The sequence below is a fragment of the Aspergillus fijiensis genome (genome assembly GCF_003184825.1).
Source record: "Aspergillus fijiensis CBS 313.89 unplaced genomic scaffold BO72scaffold_4, whole genome shotgun sequence".
Lineage (NCBI taxonomy): Eukaryota > Fungi > Ascomycota > Eurotiomycetes > Eurotiales > Aspergillaceae > Aspergillus > Aspergillus fijiensis.
The window spans coordinates 678,123-701,050 of record NW_024468980.1 but is presented as its reverse complement, the minus strand read 5'-3'; the positions used below and the strand labels follow the sequence as shown (position 1 = coordinate 701,050).

The 22,928-nt window shown below is 52.7% G+C and overlaps 9 protein-coding genes across 9 annotated transcripts; 6 read left to right on the top strand and 3 right to left on the bottom strand.

Annotated features, from left to right (window-relative positions):
* Positions 1-862: 862 nt before the first annotated feature.
* BO72DRAFT_514140 (uncharacterized protein) lies at positions 863-3,687 on the top strand (the record flags this gene model as incomplete). Its single annotated transcript, XM_040949503.1, has 4 exons — positions 863-2,316; positions 2,950-3,004; positions 3,239-3,449; positions 3,524-3,687. The coding sequence occupies 4 exons, from the start codon at positions 863-865 to the stop codon at positions 3,685-3,687; spliced, it is 1,884 nt and encodes a 627-aa protein (XP_040805867.1).
* Positions 3,688-4,593: 906 nt separating this feature from the next.
* On the top strand, positions 4,594-5,568 carry BO72DRAFT_492085 (uncharacterized protein; the record flags this gene model as incomplete). Its single annotated transcript, XM_040948249.1, has 1 exon — positions 4,594-5,568. One exon carries the CDS (start codon positions 4,594-4,596, stop codon positions 5,566-5,568), a length of 975 nt encoding a protein of 324 aa, XP_040805866.1.
* Positions 5,569-6,634: 1,066 nt separating this feature from the next.
* On the top strand, positions 6,635-7,670 carry BO72DRAFT_455186 (uncharacterized protein; the record flags this gene model as incomplete). The annotated part of the gene is made up of 2 exons (XM_040946222.1): positions 6,635-6,654; positions 6,719-7,670. 2 exons carry the CDS (start codon positions 6,635-6,637, stop codon positions 7,668-7,670), a joined length of 972 nt encoding a protein of 323 aa, XP_040805865.1.
* A 708-nt stretch (positions 7,671-8,378) lies between these two features.
* BO72DRAFT_492083 (P-loop containing nucleoside triphosphate hydrolase protein) lies at positions 8,379-9,779 on the bottom strand (the record flags this gene model as incomplete). The annotated part of the gene is made up of 3 exons (XM_040948248.1): positions 8,379-9,020; positions 9,095-9,527; positions 9,775-9,779. 3 exons carry the CDS (start codon positions 9,777-9,779, stop codon positions 8,379-8,381), a joined length of 1,080 nt encoding a protein of 359 aa, XP_040805864.1.
* Positions 9,780-10,296: 517 nt separating this feature from the next.
* Positions 10,297-11,113, top strand: BO72DRAFT_344202 (uncharacterized protein; the record flags this gene model as incomplete). The annotated part of the gene is made up of 2 exons (XM_040940646.1): positions 10,297-10,394; positions 10,540-11,113. Coding segments are annotated over 2 exons (672 nt in total), but the record flags the coding sequence as incomplete, so codon positions are not given.
* A 28-nt stretch (positions 11,114-11,141) lies between these two features.
* BO72DRAFT_368394 (S8/S53 family peptidase) lies at positions 11,142-14,117 on the bottom strand (the record flags this gene model as incomplete). Its single annotated transcript, XM_040940884.1, has 3 exons — positions 11,142-11,762; positions 11,811-12,129; positions 12,193-14,117. The coding sequence occupies 3 exons, from the start codon at positions 14,115-14,117 to the stop codon at positions 11,142-11,144; spliced, it is 2,865 nt and encodes a 954-aa protein (XP_040805862.1).
* Positions 14,118-14,297: 180 nt separating this feature from the next.
* BO72DRAFT_420696 (uncharacterized protein) lies at positions 14,298-18,597 on the top strand. Its single transcript, XM_040942725.1, has 4 exons — positions 14,298-14,628; positions 14,688-15,573; positions 15,659-17,894; positions 17,985-18,597. Exons 1-4 carry the CDS (start codon positions 14,355-14,357, stop codon positions 18,120-18,122), a joined length of 3,534 nt encoding a protein of 1,177 aa, XP_040805861.1. The 5' UTR covers positions 14,298-14,354; the 3' UTR covers positions 18,123-18,597.
* A 127-nt stretch (positions 18,598-18,724) lies between these two features.
* On the top strand, positions 18,725-20,709 carry BO72DRAFT_514124 (MFS general substrate transporter). The gene is made up of 3 exons (XM_040949502.1): positions 18,725-18,991; positions 19,067-19,453; positions 19,529-20,709. Exons 1-3 carry the CDS (start codon positions 18,881-18,883, stop codon positions 20,555-20,557), a joined length of 1,527 nt encoding a protein of 508 aa, XP_040805860.1. The 5' UTR covers positions 18,725-18,880; the 3' UTR covers positions 20,558-20,709.
* Positions 20,710-21,564: 855 nt separating this feature from the next.
* On the bottom strand, positions 21,565-22,309 carry BO72DRAFT_444353 (uncharacterized protein). The gene is made up of 3 exons (XM_040943783.1): positions 22,245-22,309; positions 22,010-22,180; positions 21,565-21,935 (listed from the first exon to the last, which is right to left on the bottom strand). The coding sequence occupies exons 1-3, from the start codon at positions 22,302-22,304 to the stop codon at positions 21,678-21,680; spliced, it is 489 nt and encodes a 162-aa protein (XP_040805859.1). The 5' UTR covers positions 22,305-22,309; the 3' UTR covers positions 21,565-21,677.
* Positions 22,310-22,928: the final 619 nt, after the last annotated feature.

The following is a 22,928-nucleotide window of genomic DNA, read 5'->3' as shown; positions in this document are numbered from 1 at the left end:
TCGAAGATTTCTCTAAGCTTCTACGTATTATAAGTGAAGAAGAAAAAAAAACAAATATATGCATCATTCAACAGAAAGTTTCCACCGAAGAGTCTAGCTGGCCTCGCAAGCATGACACAAATTGCCTGTGGCTCGGAAAGCTCGAAGCAGGGAAGGTGAATATAACTAAGTAGTAGGTATTCACTCTAAATTGAATATACTATTAGCTAGAATGGAATCCAGATCGCCACCCACTAATCTCAAGCGATATGAAGAACTTCGTTACATCATCTTTCCTTTCCTAAGATTTCACGATCTCAGATCTTAGATTTCGAAAACGATGCAGGAGGCGGGAAAGGTGCACTACTGATCTTGAGGCCTATATCGGATCACAGCAAATGGAAACACCCGGCCTCCCTCGCATTGTAAAATCCCTGACATTTGCGTTTTCTAGTCCCGGAAGTGCTGCTCTGCAGAATGGAGGACTCAGCCGTCTTGGTCGAGTCGGCACTTTGGCAGCACTACATCTGTCGTTTGAAGTTTTCTCGCTCAACTTTGGGGGAGTCTAATTAGATTCCTACTCTGATCTTGAGTCCTCGTCGTGGGCTAACGCGACTCATGGTTCTGGAAAAGTCTACTAAGCATAATCCGAGATGCTGTAATTCAGCAGTCGTTCGCTATGCGAGGCAGCATTGTATGATGGTATACTGACGAGACACCATGAGTCAACGCTCACAATGAGAACCATGCAGGAACACAAAAGCATGGCCCACCCCCAAAGACAACCACCAAGCCCCCTCCTCTTGATCAAATCCGAAAAGATTTACTCCAACCACACTGAACTTGACCGCTTATCTTTATCTTCACACTAAACAACACCACCATGACCATGACTCAAATCACTACGAGCCCAAGACAGACGGGCACAGGAAACACTACTCCGGCAGTGGATCGTACCTGCCCAACCTGCCAGCAGCTCTTCGAGAGCGTGCAGCTTCTCCGGCAGCACCAAATCTCCAAGTGGCACAGACTCGCCTGTCCGAGCTGTGTGGAGACCTTCGTCACTGCGGACGCAGTATCTCAGCACCAACGAGCCGCGCATGGCTCGAAATCAACAGAAGGGGGGTCGTGTTCATCCCCTTCGCAACCTCATAGAGGCACGGTAGCAAAGCCTCTCACTTCGGCTTCCAGTGCGCAGCCTCCTGAGCCGAGCCGTGCGGATGCAGAGAACCAGCAGCATCCTCGACTCGCTTACCTCACGGACATGGATGAGGTAGCGCTTCTCCCCATGGAGAAGCCAGTGCAGTCTCCCAGCTTGGCTGTCGAGCCAGTCACTCTACGTAAGAGTGACAGTATCACGACGACGACCACCACCACCACCACTACCACCACCACCACCACCATCACATCACCAGTCCTCGCAAAGGAGGACTTCCTCTTGGCGCGCCTCCTTCCGCGCTGCCACTCAGCCACCTGCCTCAACACACAGGGGTACAACCTCTCGGCAGTCGAGCCACCGTGGGCGAAGCCTTGGAACGGAGCGGTCCCCAAGTCGCTCTTCCAGCACACGCCCACCCACACCACCTCCACGCGGCCACGAGCAAGAAAGGCCGTGGTCATCGACTGCGAGATGGTAATGGCAGAGGACCCCTATGGACGGGGCCGGAGCTACAACGGGCTGGCTTACCTCGCGGCGGTGGACTTCCTGACAGGGGAGGTGCTCATCAACCGCTACGTGCGGCCGGCGGGGCGGGTGACACGCTGGATGACCCAAATCACGGGCATCTCGCCAGTAACAATGAACGCGGCTATCCGGCACGGGCAGGCGTTCGAGTCGTGGCAGGCGGCCCGCCAGGGGCTGTGGGAGTATGTCGACCGCGACACAGTGCTCGTCGGACATGCGCTGCACAATGATCTCAACGCCTTGGGGATCATTCACCCGCAGGTGGTCGACACGGCGATCGTCACGGCCGAGGCGGTGTTCTCGACACGGTGGGGCGAGACGAGGCGGTTCCCCCGGCTGTGGGGGCTAAAGACCCTGGCGATGGCCATGCTGGGACGGCAGATCCAGGCCAGTAGTCAGGGGCATAGTGCCGTCGAAGATGCGTTGGCAACGAGAGATGTTCTGGTCTGGGGGTTGGAGAACCCCGTTCTTGTGGGGGAGTGGGCGCGTCGGGAGAGGAGACTCCGCGACGATGTATCGGGCGTGGGGCTGTCAGACAGTGACAGCGAGTCGGACGGTGCATCTTGGTCCGACTTTTATGGGGTCTCCGCCTCTTCTGGTTCGGATTCCATCTTCATTTCCGACCCCGGTCGGATGAAGCCCTCGACATTCTGGTGAGCAGGGTGCTCGAATCACTTGCTGCTACCCGCTGTTGGGCGTTTTGAACACATGTAACATGTGTTCCTTGCTTGGAGTCAATGATAAGAGTCTGCTTTGGTCAATGAAAAGATGTGTTCGAGTTGCTTTGTGTCTGGTTGTATCGTAGCTTGTAGGATTCTTGTTGAAGGCCTCGAGCCTCTGATTGCTGGATACTTCTCACTACTTCTGCCGCGCGCCGTGTGAACCGTACTAGTTCCTTCTAGATAGCCTGAATCCACCATCTTTAAGACTCTTTGTCGGATTCTAAGCCCTCTCGTAGAATATAGCTTTGTCAACACTTTCGACATTAATTCTTATTGATCCACTCAATGTTCATCGAACTTTTGATCAGAAAATCCTCAAGGCTTCGAAAGATCTTGGATCTCGCCATCGTTCCATTGCCCTATCTGGCTCTTGGCATTTTGCTTCAGGGCAAACCCACAGAGTCCGCATTTCTTAGCAGGCAGCCCCAGGCTATCGAACTCTTAGCAATTGCCACCTTGAAGCAGCATATGTTGCTTCGTTTCTTTCACTCAATTCCCTCGCTTTGCCCTCAATTGGACGCCTTAGACCATTGTCTTCATAGTTTTGACCGTTCATTAATCAAGCTCATTCATTCAGACCGAGACTTTTATCACAGAAGCATTTACACAGCTTGTCGAGGTAGGCGTGGTGCAGAAAGAACAGGAAGTCGTTGCAGCTGTCGATCGGGTCGAGCATGAGCCCGCCGAGGCCGCCGCCGTGCGGGCTGCCGTTGTAGCATTGCCTGCATTGGCAATCAGTAAACTCATCAGGGGTGGGCAGTAAGCCCATATATTCCGCTCCCCGCTGGTTCTGCACTAATATAGCATAACCCTGTATCAGTGGGCCAAACACGGCGTTGACGTTTATACATAGGTTTATGACGTTCTCTTCCACTCCAAGTCAGGTCGGTACGGTGCACAGGAGCAGCACGACGTCGCCTTCCTCTTCCATAACGTGACCCTGTCCGAGTCGCTCAGCCCCACCGACCAGGCCGACCAGAAGAAGACCTTCGAGCCGCTGAGCTACCTGATGACGAGCATGTGGATTAGCTTTATCAACACTCTAGATCCCAACAATATCCCTAGTAAGTCGCTGCTATGTTCACGCGCATTACTTTTTTTACGACGGGCCACAGGCACTGACAAAATTCATCTTTAGCTAACCGAGCCAAGACCTGGCCCAAATACAGCCTGACCGAGCCTGAGGCGTTGGTCTTCGATGTGAATGCCACCGAGCTCTGTCGGGTGGAGCTGGATACATATCGGCCGGCCGCAATTTCGCACTGGATTGAGCTGTTTCAGACAAGCGAGTATCCGAAATAAAATGGTAGAGCTGCTTTCTTCTGGGAGGGTTTAGGAATAGGAGCTGGGTTCTGATCCGGGATAGAGGCTTTCTAGGTTGAAGTTTTGTCAAAGTGTACTATTCATGGTTACTATTCATGGTATCCCTGACCATGGTAAGGATACATAATATATTTGACCCCTTACCATAACATGAATACCGAGTCTACCTGTCTATCAATAATACAACTCACCGAAATCTGCAAGTGATATTCAAAAATCTAGATTATGGAAGAGATCTCCCAAATATCAGCGATAACCAAAAAAGATGGAAGAAGAAGATTTGATCAATTCAAAACCCTATGAACCGTTTGGTGCAACCTTGAATGACATCTGAGATTCAATGTGAGTTGCAACTTGCCTGACCAGGGGGCGAGGTCACGGGAGAAGAGACAAAAGTAGAAAATGGCAAGCTTCTTCTTCCCTTCTTTGAAGTCGGAATGATAACGAGGACGCGAGTTTGGTCGGGTCAACATGGTTTGTTTGTGGAAATGGACGGGGCAGTTAAATGCTGTGCCTATTGCGGTAGTGCTAAAGTCCCAAAATCCATGCTCGACCCTATCGCACGAGGCAAATGCTCCATGGTGACTTCCTTTGATGTCACATTTGGCTACTGGTAAACTTCATATACATAGCAGTAAATCTCCATTGTCTCGATTCTCCATTGTTTGGACGGACTATGCGCACCTGTCCATTCTTCTCCATATAATGACCACGCTACTTGTTGGTTCATTGTACACCATCATCGAACCGTTGCCGCATGCACCGCCAACATAAGGTATATATGCCGCCTTATATGTCTGAACAAATGCTTCGCATCTCCTATGGAAAAATTTCCAACCCACCAACACACAAATGTCGGCAGAATTTTCCCCCCGTACACTAACTATGGCCATACCCCAAAACAAGGGACTCATGGCACAAGTCATGCGATGCAGCCAAATTCACAAGGCGCTCCCACGGTCCCGGTCATCCCCCGAAGACCCGCTGCGATGGTTAGAGGTCGAGCACCAATTCCTGACCGACTACCGATCATCGTGTGCCAGCAAGCTGCGAACCCTGCCCATGACGCGGTTGAGCGTCGCCTACGCCCTCGGCAATGTGGAGGTCGCCCTGTCGCAGGCCAGTCCCCTGCAATCCGGCGTCTGGTGCGACGCGCCGGCGCTTGCGTTTGCAGAAGCCCAAGCAGAAGCCAAATACTGGATTCAGCTGGTGTTGCTGACCGTCCGCTGCGGACAACGGGTTCGCACCTACGAGAGCGCGCCGTTCATCCTCACGTGTCCGGACTACAACGTCCCTGACGAGCTTGGCAGCGACCGCAGCGCCGACTTCCGGCAGCAGGCGCTGCGCAGCCTCCGCACCCGGTACCCGAACGCGCACCGCGTGCTGCACGAGCGGCTGGCGGACGCGAAACTCATCCGCTGGCGGATTCTGCAATGGCACCGGCGCGATGCGCCGCTGGGTGGTGGCCCGCCGCAGACGGCCGCCGGAGCGGACAACGACAGCTCGCCGGGCGGTAACTTCCCGCCCCCGCCGGCGCTGAGCCCTGGGGCGGAGCACGTGCAGTGCCCCTATTGCGGCGACTCCATCCCTGCGGCGATCTGTGCGCCCGAGCCCTGGCGCGATCATGTGCTCTACGACTTCCACCCGTACATCTGCTTGCATGAGCAGTGCGGCGTGGATGCGGCGTTTCCGACGATCGAGGAGTGGAAGGCGCATATGGTCAAACATGACTGGAGGGATTTGGCGGATGAGAAGTGCCCCCTCTGTTTCAAGTGGTTGGGGCCCAGTGCCATTGCCCATTTGACGGGGCACCTCCACCAGGAGATTATGGGCATTCGGGCCTTGCCTCCTTACCCTTGATACCTTCATTTGTTTGGTTGAGACGGAGCTTGACAATGATGGTGCCCTTGACGTGAGGTCGCTTCTTCATGAAGAAGTATAGGGCTTCTAGGTCGCTTTAGCTTGACTAATTTGAGCATATCTCTCTTACAAAGTCATCCAATTCGAAATGTATGACCTTTTTCCGGACTTCCAGATTTTACTAGAATTGAATGCAGAGATAACTTTATTTTGATCGCGCTCCTTGCAGATTTTGTTGGTTTTTGCTAGTTTTAACCAGATTCTTTCATGATTGCGACGCATGCTAAGTGCTGAGCCCTGCGAGGGACTGGCTACCAAGCAACAAGTGATTGGCTGCGCTGAATACCTACCCTCAGGTCTCTGTGCTCAAGGCTTCTTGAATTTGCAATTATCTATGATCCTTGCGGTTTGTATCTATACTTTCTGCTGTTATGTAATGCCTCTCTGAGTGCGAGGTCTTTTTACTTACTTAAACCACCTTGTTTGTGTGAGCTACCCCACTTGTATAAGCCACCTAGCAACTTGCTAATTCCAGAAACAAAGCCTAACAAAGCTGCCAGGTGTGGCAGGCTAATTGACAATCCGGGTAGCTCACATCGTGCTTTCTTCATTCTGCTGCATGCTTACACAGTTTCTCTTCACGCCTTCTCTATGAGATTGCATAGTTGAGGCAGGAGCATTCCTCTCGCAGTCTATATGAACCCATCATTCCCTTGTGGCAAGCTCAGAACAACGATTCTATGAATCCCTTCACTTCACAAGACTGATCCCTATGCCTCATCCTTCTAGCGATACAGTTTACTTTACCTTTATTGTAGCGGAATCTGAATTGTATTATTACTAAGATTGTCGTTCCACTCAAGACACCACCCATAGCAGTATTATATTTGCCACTGATTCCGCTCCCTGGCATCCTGATCAACCCCGTCTGCCACGACCATCTACATCACCGACATTCGGTACACAGACCCCGACCACCCCATACCGGCTACACGCTACCCTTTCCCTCCCGTTCAAACCGTTTGCTTCTTGAGTTCCAGAACCCTTCCCACAATCACTTGCATCCATGAATTCAAAATTCGCCAAGTGAGTTCCTGAGCCCTGTTGTGAGGATCCTCGTGGCTAAATACTGACTACAATTCTGCAACAGATCCATCTCATCTCGTTTGTTTACTTTCATTGTCGGTTCGGAAGAGAAGAGGATCACCGTTCACTCCGACGTCCTAGCCAGCCTCTCGTCCGAGCTTGACAGCCTCCTAAACGCGCGGTTGCTTGAAAAAGGGGTCAGCGAACTCGACTGGTCGTATGTCGAGGCGGACACATTCATCCGACTGTGCGAGTACGCGTACGTCGGCGACTACACGCTCCCTCCGGATATCATCAGGAACTCTAAGCCATTGGGTGGTCAATCTCAGCTGAGGGCTGATACAAAACCGTTCCTTCCGCGCCCGTCAAGAGATAGGGGAGGGATCTACAGTGAATCATGGAGACCTCGACTACCCTCCGTCTATTTAGATAGATCAGCCGCACAGTCAGAAAAGCCCGGTGCGGCAGCCCAGGATCTACCTCGGATTTTCAACCCGTCTAGTACTCGCGATGCCTTCAACCATCTCCACACTTGTCTCACGGCCAGACGGGGCCAAGTCTCCGAAGAGAGAAAAAAGGCCTACGCGCCTCGCAAGATACCCCTCCACCTCCGGAAGCAACTTACGCCCAACCTTCTCGGCCATGCCAAGCTATGCGTCCTGGCGGAGCAACACGGCATCGTTCCCCTTCGGGATCTCGTTTTAGAAAAGCTGGCGACGACACTCCGAGAGTTTGAGTTGTTCGAGGACCACGTGGACTATCTGATTGATCTGGTGCGCTTCTCGTACCTCCATACACGCCCTCGGGACGATGAGATATTTTGTTTGCGGGATTTGCTGGCGACCTATGTTTTCTCGAGGCTGAAGCAACTCTATGAAAGCGTGAAGTTCCTGGACTTCGCGCGCGAAGAAGGCGACTTTGTGGTCGAGGTCAGGCAGAAAAAGTACAATTGGCGGATGAGGTGGGGGCAGTTGGACAGGTGTCCTAAGCGCCCCGATCCCTTTGCCTTTGGCTGAGTGCCTAGCTCACCTTGTGACACTTTACTTTGTTAGTTTAGTTTTGGAGTACAGAGATACTTGAGGAGAATAGCAGATAGCTTTCAAAGCAGCACATCTTAAGAACTCAGCTCAACAATCCAACCACCAAGAATTTAAGAAATTGTTCCATATAGCCCATCCCTGAGACATCCAATCGCTTATACATCTTCTGTCACAGTGCAACCAGGAGTTTCTGTCTTACTTCGGATGAATCCCTCGTATACAATCTTAGCCTTGTACCTCGTCGACCCTTTTAACTACCTTGCCCTTTAGTAAATTGAATCAGGGTTAACAAAGATGCACAGTTGTGCTAACACATTGTATGTACTAACCCCTATATGAGTGAGTTACCGGTAGATCAATAAGTATTAATAAGTAACGAATAGACCAAGGAATACATCCAGGAACCTAGAAGCCAACAGCCTCTGGCACCAGGGAATAAGATAGCAAACTGGTTTTAGCCGAAATTCAGACCGCATGACCCTGCCATCCCAGGTATGTAGGAGCTAATCAGTGTGAGGCTCTTTGGCGGAGGTATTTTATTGTTGCACCTAAAGCTTGTGAGCCTATGTGGAATTGCAGTATTTAAAATCCATTACGCGGACTTTTGACTAGAAAGAGAGACCTCAGCGCTGACTCTTGGTGCTGTAGCAGCTCATGGACTTTCCCAATCTCGGCAACGTGGCCCTAATCCAGGACAACAACGGAGTCTGCACTAACGATCGGTTCCAACCGGTGAGCCACCACGAGAACGGTATATCCTCTGAGCTCCTCACATAGCACCTTTCGTATCAGTGCGTCGGTCTCAAGGTCGATGCTACTAGCAGCCTCATCCAGCAGCACCACTTTGCCCCGCGACCGGCGAAGCAGGAGAGCCCGCGCAAGTGAGAACAGCTGCAACTGGCCCTGAAATAGAGGCCACTCCCGCATGGGAACGTCAAGAAACGCACTCGCGGCGAAGCCAGAATCCAGAGCTTTGTTGTCCAACTGCGAGCGGAGATGGACCGTATCCCGAGCATCCAGAATCTGCTCATCGGTCGCGAGTCCCGCGGCGTCCGGGTTGTGACGTACCGAGTCGCTCGCCAAAATGAACGAGTCCTGTGGGATGGTACTCGATCGAGACCGTACCACGTCCCGTGGGATCGAGGTCAGATCTAGGCCATCAATGGCGTTACTCCCCTCGGACAGCTCGAGCAGATGTGCGAAACTCAACAGAAGAGAGGGGTTGCCGCTGCCGGTGCATCCGCAGATGCTAATGGTTTGGCCCGGGTCCACCTTCAACGAGGTATGGTCGAGAGCGTGGGCGGCTCCCGAAGGTGCTCCGGTCGGCTGGACATATAGTAGTCGGCAACCACATTCCTCGCCTCAACCGCACCGGTGACGGGCCATGATTTGGGCAGTACGGTTGGCGAGGTCGGCTTTGGCTCGGGGAACCCCGTCTTCACAGAGTCCATGATGCGTGGAATGACGCCCCGCGAGGCCTCGCAGTTGGCCCATGATTGGACCGTGATCAACAGGGCCCTAGTGACTATCAGAATCACGTTCACACTTAGTCCCACATCGCCGGCTGTGAAATTATTCCTCAGGGTGACAATAAGGATCATGTTGAGCAGGGTCACCCCAGCGACTACCAAGTCAAGCACGAGGGTCAGCTGCTCTTCGAGTGAAAAGAATGTATATGAGGGTAATTTGGCTGCATTTACTGCTTTGCTGTTCTCGGCACCATACGCATCTTCCCATCCAAACGCGTGAATGGTGGCAATTCCCTGGTCGGTCTCCAAGAAGTTGCTGCTGGGAAGTGCATTTACCTCCGTACTGAGCCATCGAAGCTGCCCGCTGGTGGAGTAGGTATGTATATCTTCTGAAACCCCAAATGATACAGGATCTCTCAATTTCGACCAAGGTGGAGTTATCTCGCTATTCAAAACAATACCTTTCACACTGAATAAGCAGAAGGTGATCAATTCGAACCGAACCCGCGCATTGTCATGTGAACTTCGAGGGCAAGTCGGGACAGGTGAGTCTATCGGCCGAGTCACAAGCATCAATCAGCCACCCGCAGATATATGTGATCCACATTAACGCCATGGCTAGAGTAAATAAGAATTGCGGCATGGCTCAATGAAACCAGAAGGAGGGATTGCTCCCTTGGTAACACCCAAGTTCACCAAAAGCACATACAACTGTCTACCTGCGTCACTATTCAAGACTACTCGGTACTAGGGTCACACCCGCCCTACTCAGCTAAACGTACATTGACCCCGCCTTTCAACCGTCAGCCGCAAGTCGCGCAGCCCGCACCGGCCTTTCCCCTACAAGATGTGCTCACCTGCCCAGCTCCCACTTCACTTCAGAACTTTCTTTCCAGGACAACAGGTAGGGGACAAAGAAAACCCCAAACAAGACTCATTTTGATGTCACGATGGCCAACCAAACCCCATACTTCTTCTTCGCGCCCACGTGGGACTACCCGCCGCCGCCCGCCGGGCCCATCCAGCTGGGCAACGTGCTTACCTCGCTGCACAAACCCGACCAGCCCCTCTTCACCGCATCCCTGCCCGCCGAATCCGAGGTCTTTGCCTCCGACAAGACCGGTGTGACCTTCTCGCGCGAGCGCCTGCGGGCTGGGAAATTCGGGATCCTCACGCAATTTCTCTCGTTCTTGGGGGTGGGGGTTGATGTTGGAGGTGGGTGGGAGAGAAGGTGAGTTCTTTTTCTTTTTTTTTTAGGACGGTGTTTCTGAATGAGTAATACTTTGATCTATACGGATGATAGTTTACAAGGGCACATACCCTAAATACATGACGTAGAAAGAAAAACACAGAAAGTTCTGACCCCGCGTGTGCAGCGACGAGGAGACCTTCCGTTTCGAGACCATCACCACCTCGCAATTCGTGCCCCGTCCTAGCTACGTCCAAGAGAAATGCATCGATGCCTCCCCTGTGGTGCAGCGGTGGCTCGAGCGATCCCGCTACAGGAAGCCGCTGTATCTCATCGTGGGGTTGAAGGTGGTCCACGGGGCGAAGGCGGGCCGGTCGCGGACCGGGCGGGAGATCAGCGGCAATCTGGCGGCCACCGTGGACGGCACGGTGTGGAGTGGCGGCGTGGTTCCGGTGGCTGGGGGCCCGGAGTTTGAACTCACCCGGTCCAGGAAGGTGGGTATGGACTGGGAGAACGGGGGGGATTTCGTTCTAGCATTTCGTGTCAAACGGATCAAGGTGGCAAGGAAGACGAACGAGGTGCGCGAGGTGGAGGATTATGGCAAAGGCGCCATGCTGGGGAATGAGCCCGTAGTACTGGGAGGACCGCGGGGTATTCTTGTTCTTGAGGAGGACGAGCTGGAAGTGGGCGATGATGGGAAAGAGTGGACAGGCGTGCAAATGACGGAGGGAGACGAGCTCATTACAGTTGGCGTACCTCGGCCGGATGGCGCAGCAAGTCTCCAAAGATTTACCGGCGGAGTATATCGCGCAGTGTATGGTTGATGAACTCTGGGTCCTTCCCAAATAGATTATCGGAATAAAGGCTCAAGGCCATAAAATGGTAGTCGTCGCGAGCTCGCGAGTCCAGGCTCTTCTCCGCGATCTTCCGCAGCACGGCTTGCATTTTCGACCGTCGTTGCAACAGGTACGCATGCTCGGGGATATGTAGCCGAGTGTACTGCAGCAGGAAGCCCGCAATGGAAACCGCGATGGGGGTGGCATATGATGTCCCCGATTTATGCTTGAGGCCGGACGGCGATTCGCAGAGACGCACTGGCCAAGCGGACTCCACGGCCTCGCCGACCGTGGCCAGGTTCAGTGTGTCCGCGAGAGCAGTAGGGCTAAAGGGTGAGCGGTTCCCATTTGCATCTGTCGAATTGATACAGATCACATTCTCATCTCGAGCTGGGTAAGCCCTGTCCAGGTTCGCACCGCTGTTCGAAGCGGCAGCAAAGAGAAGAACATGGCTGGAGTATGCGTTGTGAATGGCACGTTCCAGCTCATCGTAGCCTTCGACATCCCTTGTGTGAAACCCAAACGACATGGAGATGATGTCAACGTCCCATTCGTTGACTGCATAGTTTAGAGCCTGTCAAAGTCAGTTGATGTGCCATCACAACACCGTGCCCGATCTTACCTTGGCGATGATGCTGGGACTGGATGGTTTGCCGTCGGAAATCTTAGCGATGTAGATCTCTGCATCGGGACAATATTCCATGAGCAAGCTCGTGATAAAGGTTCCGTGGCCGTTGTAGTCGTCGACCAGCCGGGGAAATTTCTCGTTCGTCCAATTGAATTGACCCTTGATCTGCTCAATGCATGCATCTACGTCTGGGTGTGTCTGATCCACTCCGGTATCGAAAACAGCGATTTTCACTGGAATATTGGGCGGCTGAAAGATGTGCTTCTCGTAGACATCTTTATATCTTTGACGCCAGTTGCGGTAATTGATACATCTGTTTCGTTGATGCTCACTGTTAGCTGGACCTACAGCTGAAAGGGTCATTTTGTAGACTTACGCTTCCGCTGAATGCTCTTCGGCAGTTGTTTCATCATCAAAGAATTTCATGCTTGAGTAAGGAACCTGAGCCGTTATCCCTGGTTGGTGCACGGGCATTGTAGAAGAAATAGGCTGAAAAATAGGCATCACTGGCAATGTGACCGATCCCTGAAGATGCGCTAGATATCTTTGCTGTTGTTGATATTGATCTTTCAAGTCTTGGATCGATGAGAGCCCCTGTGCTGGTCTCAACGCCATGTTGACGGGAGTTCCAGGAGAACGAGGAGAAGCCTGGTAAGTTTGGATAGCCTGACCCCAACTAGCCAGATCCAGGCTTTGTGCAATGCGATCAAGTTGTTCAAGAGAAATGTAGCTAAAGGCTTGGCTCAGCTCATCCTCTAATGGACTAACAACCTCCTGGTATATTGCAGTTTTCAATGCATTGTCGCTTAAGCGGGCTCCATTGTTGTCCTCCCACACCTTTGGATCTAAGCATTTCTTCACGGCGTAATGAAACTGGGAATTCTCCGGGATTTCATTTTTGCACTGTTCAAACACTAGCTCTGCATCGATGGACCTCGTCCGATCATTCAAAGGCACACCGTATTTTTCAGCTAGTTCTTCGAAGGGAGTGGCGAGATACAGCTCCATCAACACAATCCCCAACGTCACCAGATGCGGACACTGATGTATCATAATGTCATCAGGGTCTAAGTCGTCGGGATCAAAGTCATCTGAGTCTATAATGGAAATGCTCGGAGAAGCGACCGCGTGATCTTTTGCCAATTGAGTTTGGATAAAGGGCTTGAGAGGAATCGCCGACGAAGTCGTGTGGAAGAACAAGATACTCGAAGGGCCCCATGAGGGCGGAAGCCAGGGAGTCTCATGGAGGTATAGAACAGCGTATCCGAGAATCACGGCCAAAATACGTTTGGTCTTATCGGTCAGCGACCTGTACTGGCCCTGGATAAAGTGCTGCAGTGAGACCGGCGCTTTAGTCTCATCCACTGCAAAGCAGGACTTTTCGGAACGCAGCTTCCACAGTCGTCCATCTTCCCCAACTTTCAGCTTAAGACGATCATAGGGCTTTCTCTTCTTAATCGGTTCACATAGACTCTTGATCTTCATGGCGGGGACCTTTGGCCTCTGCGTGGTTTTGTTGGTCTGCGCAAAGTTTATTCCGGCACTCTTAGCGAAACACACGTCAGCCTCGTGCCATTCCTGTTGCATCGATAGAAACATCTCGAACGCGCAGTCGTGCTCCCGCTCCTTCTCAGTCTCCGGGAGAGTTTGAAATGTTCCCAGACAAAGCCGAACACCGAAGTCATGTACAGGCTGACATGTACAGTCTTTCGACTCCACCAGGGCAAGGAACAATGACTGTGGGGCATTCAGGACCAAGTATGACGGCTGTCTTCTATTCTTCTTCAAGCTGGCCATATCATCTCGAGCCCACAGTGCCGGATCGTCGGGATATTGAACCTTGAGGTCATCTTCCCAGTCTTCGAAAAATTCAATCAGCTTATCCGGTTGCTCTGGGTCTTCTGTAAGGTCGATTGAGAGCATTAAGAGCTGCAGTTCCATTGTACCGCCCTCACGGCGAGCATGGTTCCATGCGTCGAGTAGCGTTGCGAGCCGAGGGTAAGCCGTGGTTGAGAGCACCGATCGAGTTTTCAAGAAATGAGAGGTGGCTTGAATTTTCAAGACATCAGAGGTGACGGTTGCCTCGAGTCGAAGCAACATGCTTGTGATCAGATTATTATCATCGGCAATGAAGGCCTCGATGCGGCTGATGTGATCGTGAACCATCAAGCAATGAGCCATGACGCTGCTGTAGAAATGCTTAGACTCTCGGGTAGCGCCGTGGCTCCGGAGATATTTCGCAATTTCACGAAGCATCTCCGACACCTGGAGCAACAGTTCCACATTTTGAATGACGGTCATGGTCATCCCTTACATCGCTCGGCGTGCTGATGTTCCCCGAGGCTGAGGGCGCGCGGAAGAGTGAAGATGCGGGGTATGCCTTATCGATGCCTCAAAACCACTAAACCGCTTTGGGCCAGGCCTGCCTGCCTGCCCCTCACGTCTCAGCCTTGCATCTTCTTTCTCATCAATCACTCAGTCGGCCTTTCGTCAACTGATTTCTCGAACTTGCTTCCTTCGGGGAAAGGAATTAACGGCATGCCACCAGAGCCAAAACAGTTCCACACAATTGCGGCGACGGCCGATCGATGCTTGAATCTTTTCCAGCAATGTTTGCAGCAGTCTGCATCGATCTCGTCCCTGGAAATGACCTTGGTGGAAGACCAGCTCGCGCGTTTCTCTCTCTGGGCGGCCAATATCGGTGTTTTTGCCGGAGGACGCGCCTCATTGGATCACCGCCTAAGAGAAGCACAGGAGGTGCATGAAGTGATTATCGGGCTTCTGGAAACGCTAGAAGACCAAGTCGAAGCCTGTAAGTGAGACAAATGTCTCGTTAGGATGGGATGCTAGATATACTGAATTATCTTTCAGGGTCGCACATGCTTTGCGAGTCGGATTCCAGATCTCAGATATCGGACACTGGTCTTTCATCTGCAAGCGATACGATCACTCGTTCGAGGCGCGGCGTTGTCGGCCAGATAGCGCTCCTTCATCGACTGTCTAATACGATCCGAAGAGCGAGCAGCGAGGCCCACAATGCAAAAGTGTCCACATCATTCAGGATCCGGGATGAAGAGGGGAACGATGTGGAGCCATGTCTGGAAGTCGTGTTCGCAAATTACGTCCGCGACAGATTCCGTAACGTGGACGAAAAAATCCTGCGTCGACTGGTCTCCGCGATGATCCTTCGCCGAAGACGGGTGCTGTACAAGAGATCTCGTTTCGGCCATCAGGCGTTGAAAGTACCATTCATAAATTCTCCGCCGAAAAAGATACCGCCGCCGACGGATGCGCCTCGACAGATCAGTACCCCTGTGATCCCGTCGGCACCGCCTCCAATTGCCAGCGAAATGCCGGCGAACTCACAAGCTGGAGTCAGTGCAACCACGCTAGCCGTCGAAAGATTCAGAAAGGCCTCTACCCCTTCCACAGTCTCGGGTGCGAGAACTGTAGCGCTGGACAGCCACGAAGCGCTGCCATTCCCGGCACCACCTCTTGGTCGTGTGAGGCAAAGATACAGGAAAATAAGAAAAGGCCTGGAGGAGAAACATAGACTGAACCTGCAGTCATTGTCCGACAAGTGCGACACTGAATCGCCTTCCACCCTTGAGGCCCTCAAAAGGAAAGCGGAAGCGGATCTCAAGCAAGATCTGGATAGGAACTGGGATTTGTGTGTCGAAGCCATCGGAGAAATGACATGTCCATTTTGCTTCTACGCTGTTACAGCACGGGAGATGCAGAATGATGCGAAGTGGAAGTAGGTACCACCAGTGGTCTCTCTCACGAAACCTCTTCAGTCCGTTCATACTCAGTCTCCAGAAGGTCCTGACTAGGAGGTCTAGGGCTCACGTTAAGAATGATCTGGATGCATACGTTTGCCTCTTCGACGAATGCGAGACTCCAGATCAACTATATAGTCACACCGAACAATGGTTGAAACATATGCAAGACCATGCCTTGCGCTGGCGCTGCAATTCTAAGTCGCACGGGCTGTCGACTTTCCTCTCACGAGATCGCTATATAGACCACATGCGACAGGCTCACCAGGGGGCCTTCAGTGATGCCCAGCTCCGCGTGCTGGCTGACAGGAACGCGCGTGCGGTTGAACCACTGTTCGAATCATGTCCACTCTGTGGCTCCGGCGATACTTCGCAGGCAGGCACGATCATAGAGCATATCGTGGGGCATTTGAGGTACCTTGCTCTACAATCTCTGCCGCCGTATGAGGATGAAGGGTCGGAAAGCTCGGCTGCTGAAATCGCGAGTTCACGAGCATCAAAGCCTCATAAGCGGAGCACCATAGACAATGACCCGGATAGATTCATCACCCTTATCTTTGAAGATTTCGGTAGCGGCACAGCTGACGAGGTTGCTTACTTGGAGCAGAGCAGCCTAGAGAATTCTTTTGGCAGGGTTGATTCCAGGGCGTCGTCACCCAGTCTCGAGAGCTCCAGCCCAATAGAGAAATCGGCTCATTTCACCCATGCTCCCTCCAATAGTGGTAATATGCCGCTGGGAAGACTTCGACAATTTGAGTGGGGCTTTGCAATCGTCAATGGGGAGTCATCTAGGAATCTTGAAGACCCCGTGCTTCAAGATCTGGCTTACAAGCAGCGCCTGCCATCTCCGGTTATAAGTGAGCCTCAGCACAATACCAACACCGATGATCTGGCAGACGGTTATGTGTATAGTACCGAGGAAATCCTAGACAATCAGCCCGTCGATTCGATGGATGCAACTTCTCCACAGCCCTTAGGACAAACCGATGCTGGTAATCTTCTGGGCGTCCTCCCGACTGACAACAAGACAGGCCTGGCGCATCAGGAGAGCCACCACAGTCTGAAGCATACTGCATCACACCAAAGTTCGAACTTGCCGCAGGTAGTAGAGGAAGATATGAGTACTATATCGAAGCCCGAACTATCAAGCTCTGTCGCATCGGAGGATGGACCTTTGTCGGCCATTTCACAGCGACCTGCGACTGAAGCTGAGGAGAGCGACGGGTCGAGTCCGCTCCCATCACCAGTACTTGGTGTTCTTTCCAAACGGGGCCATATGGATGCCACTCTCATGCAACAGTCCGGGGAGGTCGATGGTATCTCCGATGTTCCTGCTATGCACCCGCTGCCCGCATCTATGCTTGGATCACCAACCCAGCTTCGTGAATCTATTCTCATTGAAAACACGCCGATAGGACCGATCCTCCCATTCGACACGGACAGCCCGATGGGACATGCTGCTCGGTTTCTGCCAGAGCATCTGGAAACGGGAGCTATTGACAACGTCCTTCTAGACGCTATGATCGCACGCCTCCTTGGTCGTGTTGGACCCTCGAAGAAAAACCTTTGCCTCGACGTGGCCGAGATCCAGTTGATCTGCCACGCCTCGCGCGAGCTGTTCCTCTCGCAACCCGTGCTCCTCGAGCTCAATGCCCCCGTCAAGGTGGTCGGGGACATTCACGGCCAGTACAGCGACCTGCTCCGCATTTTCCAGCTCTGCGGCTTCCCTCCCGCGGCCAATTACCTCTTCCTCGGCGACTATGTAGACCGCGGTAAGCAGAGCCTGGAGAGCATCCTCCTTCTCTTGTGCTACAAGCTGCGCTACCCCACGAACTTCTTCCTCCTGCGAGGCAACCACGAATGTGCCAACGTGACCCGGGTGTACGGGTTCTACGACGAGTGCAAGCGGCGGACGACCATCAAAACCTGGAAGACCTTCATCAATGTGTTCAACTGCATGCCCGTCGCCGCGATCGTCGCCGGAAAGATCTTCTGTGTGCACGGTGGCCTGTCGCCATCCCTATCGGATCTGGAGGACATCCGCCGCATCGCCCGCCCGACGGACGTGCCAGACTATGGTCTTCTGAACGACCTCCTGTGGAGCGACCCCATCGACTCGGAGCAAGACTGGGATACCAATGATGAACGAGGTGTGAGCTATTGTTTCGGCAGGCGAGTGATTGTGGATTTCTTGCAGCGCCATGACTTTGACCTAATTTGCCGAGCCCATATGGTCGTGGAAGATGGGTACGAGTTCTACCCGGATCGGCTTCTGGTGACCGTCTTCTCTGCCCCAAACGTAAGTACTACTCCAATTTGATGGATGATAATCGCTACTTGGGTCGAATGACTCTGCATCCTGCAGCACTTCGAGCTCACTGTTTTATAGTACTGTGGAGAATTCGACAACTGGGGTGGCGTCATGAGTGTATCGGATGAGTTACTTTGCAGCTTCGAGTTGCTGAAGCCTTCGACTCAAAAGAGCACGCCTCGGGACGATAAACGTCTCCAATCACTTGGAGATTAGATGATGGATTACGAGGGGAACAAAAGGTTTCCAAGATTGGTGACTGTTCCCATCGGACTTGAGAACACTGCCCTCATCCTACTTCGATAGTGCGGTGTTGGAGAGTGCTTGAGTTGGATATGTATGGTGAGAAGGAATGTGATAAGATGCTATGCTAACATTCCACCTACTATCAGCTCATAACTGGAATTTATTTTGTTTCAGCTCATATCCAACAATTGGTCGTGTTTCATGCAGAGGCTGATCGCACCGTTGGCTAAAGACTGTGCCTCCAGGTCGAATGTCAGATAATCTATTGGTCGGCAACGGCCATTGGTGAAAGAACGGACAGTAAAGCAGCAATATCGTACCACCTTCGCGGGTCTTACTTTGAATTAGTGAACTACATCTATATACATAAGTTACAGGAATGGTCACTACGTACGACCACAGGGTGTGGAAGATGGGGCTTCCCGCCCGCTCAGCCCTACTCAAGCCACCTGAGCCAGCAATAAATTTGAAAAGTCAAGTCCCTGATTGACGACATGCCGTAGTTTAGACTCGGAGTGAGGTCGCAGTATGTATCCTACTTCTTTTTTCTATTCCTCTAGGATTATATTATACCAGCCTCGGTGTTAAGCTTTTCACTCTCCGACCTTTCTCCGACCCTCTTCACTGTCCTCCGAGACGTCCTCTTTATATAAGAGTCCAACACCGTCACCAGATCTGTTGAGTCTATTTGACATTCGAATCGAAACACGGATTTAAGCCTCTTCGTCATGTCTTTTGAAGAAAAGGACATTCCGGCTGAAGCGACTTCGTCACCGCCTGTGGTGACCATCACCGATCGGCAGCAAGAGCGATTGAACGCCTTGCTCGAAGAACATGGCGTAAGTCAGAAACTTCGATCTATAATCATGCCCTCCCCGGTTCCAATTTTGATCTAACCTCCAACTCATCCCTAGGCTACCTGGGACTCCCCTGACGATCCCCACGATCCCTACAACTGGTCTTCCATACAGAAAGTTTCAGTCGCGCTGATCGTCTCGCTGGGGCAACTCGTCACCCTCATGTCGACTAGTATGATGGCCGCCGCGTTGACTCAAATCGGCGCCGACCTTCACCTGGGCAGTACGGCCACTCATGTCACCTTCTCAATCTTCATCCTGGGTCTCGTCTTTGCTCCGTTTCTAATCGCTGCTCTCTCCGAAATGTACGGGCGGCGACCGGTATGGATTGCCAGTAATCTGTTCTATACCTTGTGGAATGCACTGTGTCCCGTGAGTTCTTCAGTCGGGCTCATGACGGTCGGGCGATTCCTGGCCGGATCAGGCGCCAGTGCAGGTATCACGGTCGGTATTTTGTTATTGTTCCATTCCAGGATGAAGTTGAATGCACTGCCAACTGACGCGGTCTACGTCATACAGCTCACGGGTCCTATCCTGGCGGACATGTATCGGCCGGAACATCGAGGACGCTCCCTCGCGCTGGCCACCTTTATCCCCTATCTGGGTCCGGCCCTGGGTCCCATCATTGGCGGAGTAATCTCTCAGCATCTGCCGTGGGGCTGGCTATTCTGGATCCTCTCCATATTCGACGCCGTGATTGTACTGATCGGCATCTTCTTTCTACCGGAATGCTACACCCGAAGTCTACTTCGGAAGAAGGCCGCCCTTCACCGCTATCGTCAGAATGCCACCACTGCTCCTCTCTCCTCCTTCAGCAAACACTCTCTCACGCTCCTACTCGACAAAGCCTTCTATCAAGACCTCAGCGCCCGGCTAGGCGTCCACCTCATTCGACCACTAGGTCTCCTCATCTACCGCCCAGCGATCCAGGTCATCGCGCTGATCATGGCGCTGAACTTCGCCATCTACTGCCTCCTGCTGTCCACCTACGCGACCCTCTGGATGGAGCGGTACGGCGAGTCCGCGACAATCAGCAGCCTGAACTACATCGCCATCGCGATCGGCACCATCACCGCCTCGCAGGCGGGCGGCCACCTGATGGACCGGATCTACCGAGCCCTAAAGGCGCGCAACCACGACAGCGCACCCACCCCAGAATTCCGGGTCCCGTTCCTGGTCCCCGGCATCCTGCTGATTCCCGTAGGTATTTTTCTGTACGGCTGGTCGGCGGAGGGACGCCTGCATTGGGTCGTCGTTGATGTCGGCACCGCCATCTTCGTCACGGGCAGCTTCATTCTGTCCCAGGGCATGCTAGCCTACCTGCTGGACGAGTTCACCACGCACGCCGCCTCGGCCAACGCCGCCGCGCGCATGTTGTCCAACATACTCGGCTTCGTCTTCCCCATCTTCGCCCCGGATCTGTATGCCGCCCTCGGGTACGGGTGGGGGAACAGCCTGCTGGGATTTATCTTTGTTGCGGTGTGTTGGCCTATTCCTGTGATACTGTGGGTCTACGGATCGCGCTTACGAGCTATTGGGCGGACGTGAAAGTCGTAGAGTCGGTACTTTTGGGTCTTGTCATCTTGTGCAGCTGCATGATTTCCGAAAACATTGGGGAATCGGGGGAGTGAGTGCTCGGTCTAGATCGGATTTAGATTCCTGCCGGTAGCCCCCGAGCTCCGAGCTCGGGACTTCGGTCTTTAGAGCTGCATAGTAGAACATGAAATTTTTTTTTCTTCTTCGCAACCGCCACCGGAAGGGAAAAGCGGTATCTCGGGGGTATACTCTTTTATAGCCTAATCCTTTACTCTCCAAGTATCTCTCAGCTTCAGAGCTGCTGCCTCGCTGCTTGGGGCGGAGCTTGAAATGAGCCCATCCTTACCTTGAATTCCGGTTAGCGGACGCATGCGGAGAGGTACGTACGACCACGAGGTTAAGGACTGTGTGCTAGTCTGTACCCGGAAGACGGTGTCTAGAGAGCAGCTGAGATCTAGAATCCTCTATGTAATCAAAGGCAGGCTTGCCACAAGGTTCGAGGTATTGTGGTCTGGTCATATCTCTATAACATTGGCAGTAGTATCACCCATTAGACATATATCTGGACAGGCACAAGGAATGGAGGCCATGGGAACAGGGGGGAAGGCTACTCTCCCTTCCGATAGCAAGATAAGCCAGCACAGCACAAAGCACTAGTGCTACTGGGATGGGATAGTCATTAGGTCTATTGCGAATAGATAATCCTGCACCGCCAACAAGAAAAAGACCCGGATAAAAGCAAAAGTGTCACGCAGGACAGAGCCATCCTACAGTAAGACGCCGTGGTAAGAAGCTCTCCAAGCTAGATGAGGCTGGATAGTCACTTATTCTTCCTTCCCGATAGTAATCGTGTTCGAAGTAGATGCATACCTTATCCCTCACATCGCCACCTCTCAGGTTCAAAGTCTGCGACCGCCGGCTTCAACTTCTGGCCAACTGCAACCTTGGGAGGAGCAGGAGGGGTAAGCAGCTGCGCCTACTAGATACTATAGCGATAATCCGGGAAGGCAGCTCGACACGTGATATTCTATGGCACAACGAAGTACAGTACAATATAACTACCCGGAAATCCAGCCAAGGGCATCGACGGTGGTAGTGCCAGTTCTTGACCGATTGCCCAAACCCGACCAAATCAATAGCCGAACAAGGCCTTGCACCCTTCTAGAAACTTCTGCCAGTTGGACTTCGGAGGCGAGTAAGGAAGTGACAGTTGGACCAGATAGTACAACAGGGCGGGAGGCCGCAAGTCACACATAGAATGACGGCGAGCATTTCCGTAACGGTTAGTCTGGTGTATACCGGTGATCTTGCCCCAGAAGCCGAAGGCAACGGTATCCGGCTGCTGAGGCTTGCTGGCAATCTTCGATCCATACTCCACGACGACACGGCTCTAATTTGAAATGGGGATTTCAGTCCCTCACAGTTTAGGGTAAAAGGCGTGCGTGGTGGGGAACTCTAACTTACTCGCCTGGCTCGCGTACCTTTTCCGGCGGCTTTGAGAAACCTGAATTCGAGCCAGCCTCTCCAAACCAATTCGCCCCAATCCGTGGTCTTCAGAGGCGACCTTTTGCCGTTCTTGAGCAGCAGCTTGATACGGTTGATCTGCGTTTCGGACACGAGATATATCGTTCGAACCTTCAGGTGCCGCCAGTCAACCTCGCTGTCGGGCTGATACCGGGTTGGAGGGAGGGAAATAGACCTCACAAGCCCTACGGCTGCCCTTGGAGAAGTAATCTTCGGACTGGGTCGCCAGCGTCATCGGGCCCAAATGCACCCCTTGAGCTGCCAGGAATTCGAGCATCGCCATCGTCGCCCCCGCCTCGTTGTCGGGGTATCTGCTAAACACCGCTTTCAATCGGCCGAACATTGTGGTGAACTCAAGTTCCAATCCGCGATGGGAATGGAAGGAGAAAGAGAATTCTTTGGAAGGAGAGGGGGTTTATTATATTCGGTGACGGGGAATACGAGAGAACATATGCCCTGTTTGCATGATGTCTCATGAGTTGACAGCTCCTCTCCGTTCCCGACTGATGACCCCTAGAAGTGGGGGGGGGGCGCGGGGGGCTTGAGCATTTCCATTTCTCGCTACAGAAAGCGTGAATCTCCTTCGGGGATAGCCAGTCCTTCGCGCTTGGTACAAGGGGAGCAAGAATAGATTGTTGACGCCTCTGAAAGAGGTGGAAGATGGATTGATTCTTCTACGTGAGGCTATCTGGGAGAACTAGCTCAGGCCAGCGAGGTGGGCGGTGAGCAAGCAACCCTCAGGCACCAAGGCCCGGCAGCCCAGGGCCGCCGTCAGAGATATCAACGCCAAGCACTTCACCAGCCTGGTAACCAAACGCCTTACACCATGTGGTTCGATTGCTCAAAATACTACTACAGT

What these genes read in the sequence shown, in the direction of transcription:
- BO72DRAFT_420696 (XM_040942725.1), top strand. Translation starts at nt 14,355, where the DNA reads ATGCCACCAGAGCCAAAACAGTTCCACACAATTGCGGCGACGGCCGAT. An exon ending in AGAAGACCAAGTCGAAGCCT is followed by an intron (nt 14,629 to 14,687) that starts GTAAGTGAGACA and finishes ATTATCTTTCAG; the next exon opens with GGTCGCACATGCTTTGCGAG. An exon ending in CCGTCTTCTCTGCCCCAAAC is followed by an intron (nt 17,895 to 17,984) that starts GTAAGTACTACT and finishes ACTGTTTTATAG; the next exon opens with TACTGTGGAGAATTCGACAA.
- BO72DRAFT_514124 (XM_040949502.1), top strand. Translation starts at nt 18,881, where the DNA reads ATGTCTTTTGAAGAAAAGGACATTCCGGCTGAAGCGACTTCGTCACCG. An exon ending in CCTTGCTCGAAGAACATGGC is followed by an intron (nt 18,992 to 19,066) that starts GTAAGTCAGAAA and finishes ACTCATCCCTAG; the next exon opens with GCTACCTGGGACTCCCCTGA. An exon ending in GCGCCAGTGCAGGTATCACG is followed by an intron (nt 19,454 to 19,528) that starts GTCGGTATTTTG and finishes TACGTCATACAG; the next exon opens with CTCACGGGTCCTATCCTGGC.
- BO72DRAFT_444353 (XM_040943783.1), bottom strand. Translation starts at nt 22,304, where the DNA reads ATGACGCTGGCGACCCAGTCCGAAGATTACTTCTCCAAGGGCAGCCGT. An exon ending in GCAGCCGTAGGGCTTGTGAG is followed by an intron (nt 22,181 to 22,244) that starts GTCTATTTCCCT and finishes CGGCACCTGAAG; the next exon opens with GTTCGAACGATATATCTCGT. An exon ending in AAGGTACGCGAGCCAGGCGA is followed by an intron (nt 21,936 to 22,009) that starts GTAAGTTAGAGT and finishes ATTTCAAATTAG; the next exon opens with AGCCGTGTCGTCGTGGAGTA.